The sequence below is a fragment of the Girardinichthys multiradiatus genome, chromosome 3, assembly GCF_021462225.1.
Source record: "Girardinichthys multiradiatus isolate DD_20200921_A chromosome 3, DD_fGirMul_XY1, whole genome shotgun sequence".
NCBI lineage: Eukaryota > Metazoa > Chordata > Actinopteri > Cyprinodontiformes > Goodeidae > Girardinichthys > Girardinichthys multiradiatus.
This window is the reverse complement of record NC_061796.1, coordinates 7,676,399-7,683,727: the sequence shown is the minus strand read 5'-3', so window position 1 is coordinate 7,683,727 and position 7,329 is coordinate 7,676,399. Positions and strand designations below refer to the sequence as shown.

Sequence of the window (7,329 nt, the reverse complement as noted above, 5' to 3'; positions counted from 1 at the left end):
TTTTCCTGGTTCCTTCCTGTCCTCTCAGTTTCCAGTCAGTCAAACCAGATATCTGCACAACCTGGGCTTGGGTCTGAGGTTTCTTTCTGTAAGAGAGGACTTGCTTCTTTCCACTGCTGCACCATGCTTTCTCAGAATAGGGACAGCTTGATGCAATGGGCTGAGCTTCCTTAGAGAAAAAATCATTTACCATTTGACATTATAAATTGTGTTGGGGTTGCCTTGATTAAATGGGAATGCATGTAACTGAATGTCAATCTATCAGTACTGTGCACTGTGCAAAACGATGTTCTCACGTTGGCAGGAAGCCGTTGGAAAGCGTTCTGCTCGTTTTGCGTCGTGCACCAACGCGCTCTGCCAATGGGAGCGCGCACAGACGCACGGAGCCAGCGAGCAGGAGAGACACAAGTCCAACATCCTCTGAGCGCCATATATCTCTGATGTGACGAACAGTTTTCTGGTGCGCTCCTGAACACCTGTCGAGTTCTCTGCGCGTTTAAATCCTCACTCAAATTGTTGTGATGGAGTTCCCAACAGTTCCCGAAGAGGACTTTCAGGAGGTCAACTCTGTGTCCGCAGCTCCTTATTTGAATGCCACATTCCTGGAGGATCTGCTGACTGAGCCGTCTAAAGGCAACGGAACCAGTGGGGTCGCAGCCAGAAACACCACAGGTCTCATCATCGCAGTCTGCATCACGGCTCTCTACTCGCTCATCTGTGTGGTGGGACTGCTGGGAAATGTGCTTGTTATGTACGGAGTGATCCGGTAAGATGCCACCATTTGATAAATGGGAAAACCCCGCAAAAGACGGTTCGATTGTATTTTTGATTGTTATAAATAATCAATGTTCATACATTGATATAAAGGCAAAAAAGAACATTTCATCAAGTTTTAAGATTGGTAGAAAAACATTGTCATTCGGTGTGATTTGGTTTCCAGTTTCAGTGTATTTGTGAGGCTATGGCAAGAAATACTTGTAAATATTCGATATTTCTACTATTTCACGACTACACTGCACTAGTTGGACATTTGCTCCCAGTAGTTTAATATTTTTGCTTGACTCGTTCACTGGACTTTTTGGCACACTAGTTACCGAGCTGACATTTTTGTTGCACTGTACTTTACTGATATGACCAACAACTTTTCACTAGTTTACAAGTGTTTCTAGCCCCCTTGTGGTCCAACTAGATACCTAGCGCACATTTTCTTTCACTAGTTAACTAATCAACTTTTTGTACTACTAGATGGGCCAGAACAACTCGTTAACCGCTGTACATTTTAGGTTCTACTAATTCACATGTAGGCCCAAAGCAGCATTAATAGTTAAGTAGTAACCATTTTGCAGCCATAATAGGTCACTAGTTTCCCTTCATTGAACACTGGTTGACATTTCTTTGGTTTTATTAGATTAATCGTTAACTAGGGAGACTTTCAGGCTGTTACTACTAAAGGAGTAGTATGCATTTTTGTTGCACTAGTTAATTTGACATTTTTATTGTGTCAGTTTACAAGTATGGCTAATCAAAGAAAAGTATCAGTTAGATATCTTGTGCACTTTTCAGGGTCTCAACAGTCAGTTTCTGCACACATTTAAGGTTCACTAGGTAAGAGTTGACAGAGCTTGTAAGGACTATGTAACTTAGGACTTGATGGTAACTTGTTGACTAGAAGGACGGAGTCGTTGACTAGTTTGGTGTAGTCATTAAGTACTCCGTTTAGACCTTTGTGCTTCTAGTGCAGCACTTCACAAGTAGGACTTTTCCTCCTACGAACTGGACAAAAGAGATACTAGTTGGCCACAAGTGGTACTAGTTAAAATAATAATAATAATAATAATAAAATGTTTATTTAAAAAAGTGTTCATCTCACAGAAGAGGCAAAAAAGACAAGTTTAGGAAAGGAAATCTGAAACCAAGACGGTCCTCTGTTGGATTTTTCAGTTTTAATCGACTCAGTTCAGACAAACGCAGTTTAAATCAGGCTTACAGGCTCATTTTTAGTGTGTTCAAAGGCTTCTGGGCATTTAGTTTTACTTTAGTTAGGAATCTTATTTTATCAGTCACTGTTTAACTTTGCTGAAGAATTAGTTGGCAAACTAAATGAATTAACTGTGTTCCAGATTAGAACATTTTGTGTGAATTGATGCCTCTAATAAAACATCTGTGTTTTTCAGCATATGCCTATTCACTGGTACTGTGAGTAAGCGTCTAATAATGTTCTCTGCTCCTCTTCCAAACCAACCAGGTACACCAAGATGAAGACTGCCACCAACATTTACATCTTCAACCTGGCTCTGGCCGACGCTCTGGCCACCAGCACCCTCCCCTTCCAGAGTGCCAAGTACCTGATGAGCACGTGGCCCTTTGGGGAGCTCTTGTGCAAAGCGATCATTGCTATCGACTACTACAACATGTTCACCAGCATCTTTACCCTCACCATGATGAGCGTGGACCGCTACATTGCTGTGTGTCATCCTGTGAAAGCCCTGGACTTCCGGACGCCTGCTAAAGCCAAGCTCATCAACGTCTGCATTTGGATCCTCTCCTCCGTTGTTGGAGTGCCGGTGATGATCATGGCGGCTACCAAGGTGACAGATAAAGGTGGGTTAATTTAAGAAGAAATTAACAACATTGTTTACAAATGCTGCTTCATTTGAAACTTTTTTTTTTTACCACTAGAGTGGTGTGTGTTGATTTCAGGCAGTTAACACAGCAAGAAGGGTGATTTGAGCTGGGTTATTAACTCAGAGTAGCTTCTGCACATGGCCAACTATTAAGGCTCTAATTGTTTAACCCCTCAGGAAACACTGCCTGTATGCTCAGATTTCCTAAGCCGGAATGGTACTGGGACACGGTGATGAAAATCTGCGTGTTCATCTTCGCCTTCGTGGTCCCAGTCCTCGTCATCACCATCTGCTACGGCCTGATGATCCTGCGGCTGAAGAACGTCCGGCTCCTGTCCGGCTCCAAGGAGAAAGACAGGAACTTGCGGCGCATCACACGCATGGTCCTGGTGGTCGTGGCTGCTTTCATCATCTGCTGGACCCCCATCCACATCTTCATCATCGTCAAGACCGTCGTGGAGATAGACCACAAGAACCTCCTGGTGATGGCCAGTTGGCATCTGTCCATCGCCCTGGGCTACACCAACAGCAGCCTGAACCCAATGCTGTATGCCTTTCTGGATGAAAACTTCAAGAGGTGCTTTAAGGATTTCTGTCTGCCATACCGCTCCCGCTCGGAGCAGAGCAGCTTCACTAGAGTGCGGAACAGTGCTAGGGAGCCTGTGTCTGTTTGCTCGCCTGCAGGGCTGCAGAGAGCACCTGGCTGACTAAGCATGGATCAGTCAGAAGGAGAAATGGGTCAGGATGGACTGCAGACTGATGACACACAGTTCTCTACCACCGGAGTCTGAGTTTATGACCTTCAAATGAATCATGGATAGGGTTCGTGTCATGAATGTTTAACTGAAACAATACTTAAGAACTGTCTTTGAAACATGTACGCGCCTACAGACAAGAAATCTATTTTGGCCCCACTATATTTCACCCTAAGAATCATGTTTTCAGCTTTAATAGGTTGGAGCTTCACAAATACATTATAGGTGAGCAGCACTAATTCTGTGTGTTAAGCAATGTTTACAAGACTGGCAGGCAAGATTCAGATCTGATTGGCTTTAAAATGTATTTGTATGGCGAGTTTGGGGCCATGGATTGTGTATGATTAGTCAAATCAGTGTAATCAACACTTTCCCACAGATTACATGTCGTATTTGATGAACATCACTTGCCTTAGATAACCGTCTGGACTGAGAGATAATTGCTTCATGTTAGAACAGCAGAGAAGATTTTACTACAGATACTCGCTGTGACTGGGCCTCAAAGAAATGCACAGTTTAGAAGTCCTTCAGTCAGTTAATCATTTTCTACCGCTTCTTTCATAGTGGGTCGCGGGGAAGCTGGTGCCTTTCTCCAGCAGTCTATGGGCGGGAGGCTGGACAGGTTGCCAGTCCATCACAGGGCCAGTTTATCACTTAAATGTTATTTTTAATCTGATTTGGGATGTCCAAAAATCTCTTTCCAATCCTGAAAATTGTAGCAACCTTTGAAGGATAAAGGACTTTACAGCTTCAAACATTAAAGTTAAGATTACTTTGTTTTTATTAACTCTAAACCCAGTCAATGTTTTAGTAGATGGCATAATAAAAAGCTTTGCCAAAAGCTGTAAACTAGGCAGTAGTTTCAAATAACAACTATAAATGCAGTAAAGTGTATTCAGTTCTCCATTTAGAAAGCGGTAATAAAACAAAAGACATAAAGGAAAAGAGTTCAAATTAATACATGAAAAATGTTCAAAGACAAAAAAGAAATGAGGAAATCAGTATTTCTTTTAGGTTTTCTACATTAAATTTTCTGTTTCTCACTTTCAATTGGATAGTTTTGCCTAACACTGTCTATATACATACCTTAGCTGCAGTTGAGTTGAGTGATAATTTGTCACATTAAAAACACAAAACAATTTTCTTTACTGGAGATCACCTAGAAACTCCAGACAGGTAATAGCATTCTAACGCAACCTTTACATGTGAATGTTAATATGAGACACATTTTGCATTATATTTAGATTTACTGGATGTAATCAGCTCTATGACAGAATCACCGCCTTGATAAAAAGATAGCAATCATCTTTCAGCTCTGCTCAGCTTTTTATAATGTAATATGTAGACAGCAAACAGCATTTATCAAGAGGCATCAAGGCCTGATGAAAGTTTAGTGACAATGATAAGTCAAGACAAATTGAGGGGCTGCCATATTTATCTTTGTACATTGTATGAAAAGTAAAAACACAGTTTTCTAATGGTCAATATTAATGGTAATGTGAATTGTTTTGTGGCTTCTTGTTACTATGCTTCTAAACAAATGAGCTACAGTTGGCTAAAAAAGTGTTGTGTTATTATGAACACTGTAAATATTGAGTTTTTTTAAAAAAAGTTTGGTCACAGTAACTAGTTTGTCTTTATCTTATGTCCATAACTGATAAATTTTAACTTAGCACAAGTAAGAAATTTTTGGTTGGATGATTATTTCTTTGTTGTAACAACACAGATAAATCTTATACTTTTGTCCTATAACTATCTTAAATGTTACCACATTTGTGAGGAAAATTGATTTGTAGGTTGAAAAACTGCCTGATCCTCTCCACAGCTTTTCTGCCACTGACTCTTGTTTGGTGTGGTTTATGATAATGGATGTTTAAAGTTTGAAAAAATAAGAAATATTGGCAAATTAACAATTTATTTATTCAACAAGCAGGGGCCATAGTTGTGTGTGAAGAATCGTACACTGCCATAAAAGCCAGGAACCTCCACCTCATGTGGGTCACCAGCTTGGTTACACACTACTCTGGGATGCATCCCACTCTCCAACCCTCTTGTCATAAGTCAGCCAATGTGGTTCAGTTGATTACTTTGAAGGGAACAGCCAACTCAAGTTGACCCCACAAATGTTCAGTGGGGTTGAGGTCAGGGGTGGAAGCAAGCCTTTCCCTTCTCTCTAGTCCCAAATTCTGAAGCTAGTCTCTTAACAACCCCCTCTGTTTGACCAAGGATTGATAACCTGGAGGTGTGGCACCGCTTAAGGTGAAATAAAGAGGCTTTTTAACAATATAAGATTTATTTCCAGATATCATTGTAATTACAAACAAACAAACAAAAAAGACAAAATCTCCTTAGCTTTATGAAAGCACACTCATTCAATGGATCTTCATCGGAAGGAAAGGTGATGCGTTATTATTTTTCTGTCTAGTTTTGTTTGTAAAGTAGCAAATTCTTTTGAAGAGGAAAACTATGTTTTGAACGCGTCTGAAATTCTGTATATGTTACACAAATAATATATTACCTGCTTTTGTCTTTGGACCTTAAATCTGCAAAGAAAACTGTTATAGCTTCTTTCTGGTGCTTTTATTTTGAAGTATTGATGGACAGTAGTTTAATTCTATACTTACTTTTCTGTGATATTTAGAACTTATGCTGTTAACAAAACAACATTTATGAGAGTTTCTTATGTAATTTGTTGGATTTCTTGTGTTGGTACAGATCTACAGATTATTTATTTTTTATTTATTTTTATCTGAGTGACACCTGCTGGCCGAAGGGCTATAGTTAATGGTGAAGTTGTTATTTCTAAAACGTGTGCAAGTGTAAGAGAATAAATAAAACATGACTAAATAAGTCATGCTTGTGGGATTGTTGGACTCCAAAAGAAAAGCATAATTAAGACATATTAAGACAGTATCTCACCTAATGGACAAAATTGAATAGATTAAAAATTAATCTAAAAGGAGGAAATCAGGAAAATCTCATAAAAATAAACACAACTCAGACTAAAAATAAAAATAAAACATTTAAATGTGGCTTACTGAACATAAGATCTCTCTCTTCAAAGACTTTGCTAGTTAGTGACCTGATTTGTGACAATCAGATTGATTTATTTTGCCTCAGAGAAACCTGGCTGCAGCAAGATGATTATGTTACCATAAATGAGTCAACTCCTACTAATTATTTAAATTTTCACATTCCTTGAAATACTGGGCGAGGAGGAGGAGTAGCAACCATCTTTCAGTCGGATTTATTGATTAGTCCCAGACCAATCAATAGCTACAACTCTTTTGAATATTTAATCCTTAGTTTTCCTCATCCAAATTGCAAAGCACTAAAACCGCTTCTGTTTGTTGTTTTGTACCGTCCACCAGGCCCTTACTCTCAATTTTTAGATCAGTTTTCAGACCTTTTATCTGATTTAGTGTTAAATACAGATAAGGTTATTATAGTGGGGGATTTTAACATTCATGTTGACACTGAAAGTGATAGCTTAAATATAGCCTTTAATGCTATCTTAGACTCAATTGGCTTTGCTCCAAACATTAACAAACCTACCCACCTTTGTCTTCATTCTCTGGACCTTGTGCTGACATATGGTATTGAGTGTAAAGACATAACAATATTTTCTCATAACCCTGTCCTGTCTGACCATTTCTTAATAACCTTTGAGTTTAATTTAACCGAGTACTCCACACCTGAAAGAACATTTCATTATAGTAGATCATTTTCAGACAATGCTGTAACAACCTTTAAAGAATCTGTTCCACTTTTAATTTCCTCATTATCACAGAAAAACACAGTGGAGGGCAATAATTTTGTTTCTGCCCCTTCACAAATTGATTCTCTTGTTCAGAGCATTACTTCATCATTGCGTGGTGCATTAGACAATGCAGCCCCCTTGAAAAAGAAGGTAATTATTCATAGGAGGCAGGCTCCTTGGTTTGATTTAG

At 39.3% G+C, this 7,329-nt stretch overlaps 1 protein-coding gene across 1 annotated transcript; it reads left to right on the top strand.

Annotated features, from left to right (window-relative positions):
- Positions 1-331: 331 nt before the first annotated feature.
- On the top strand, positions 332-6,231 carry oprd1b (opioid receptor, delta 1b). Its single transcript, XM_047360325.1, has 3 exons — positions 332-766; positions 2,246-2,601; positions 2,802-6,231. The coding sequence occupies exons 1-3, from the start codon at positions 522-524 to the stop codon at positions 3,329-3,331; spliced, it is 1,131 nt and encodes a 376-aa protein (XP_047216281.1). The 5' UTR covers positions 332-521; the 3' UTR covers positions 3,332-6,231.
- The last annotated feature ends 1,098 nt before the right edge of the window (positions 6,232-7,329 follow it).

What these genes read in the sequence shown, in the direction of transcription:
- oprd1b (XM_047360325.1), top strand. Translation starts at nt 522, where the DNA reads ATGGAGTTCCCAACAGTTCCCGAAGAGGACTTTCAGGAGGTCAACTCT. An exon ending in GTTATGTACGGAGTGATCCG is followed by an intron (nt 767 to 2,245) that starts GTAAGATGCCAC and finishes CAAACCAACCAG; the next exon opens with GTACACCAAGATGAAGACTG. An exon ending in TACCAAGGTGACAGATAAAG is followed by an intron (nt 2,602 to 2,801) that starts GTGGGTTAATTT and finishes TTAACCCCTCAG; the next exon opens with GAAACACTGCCTGTATGCTC.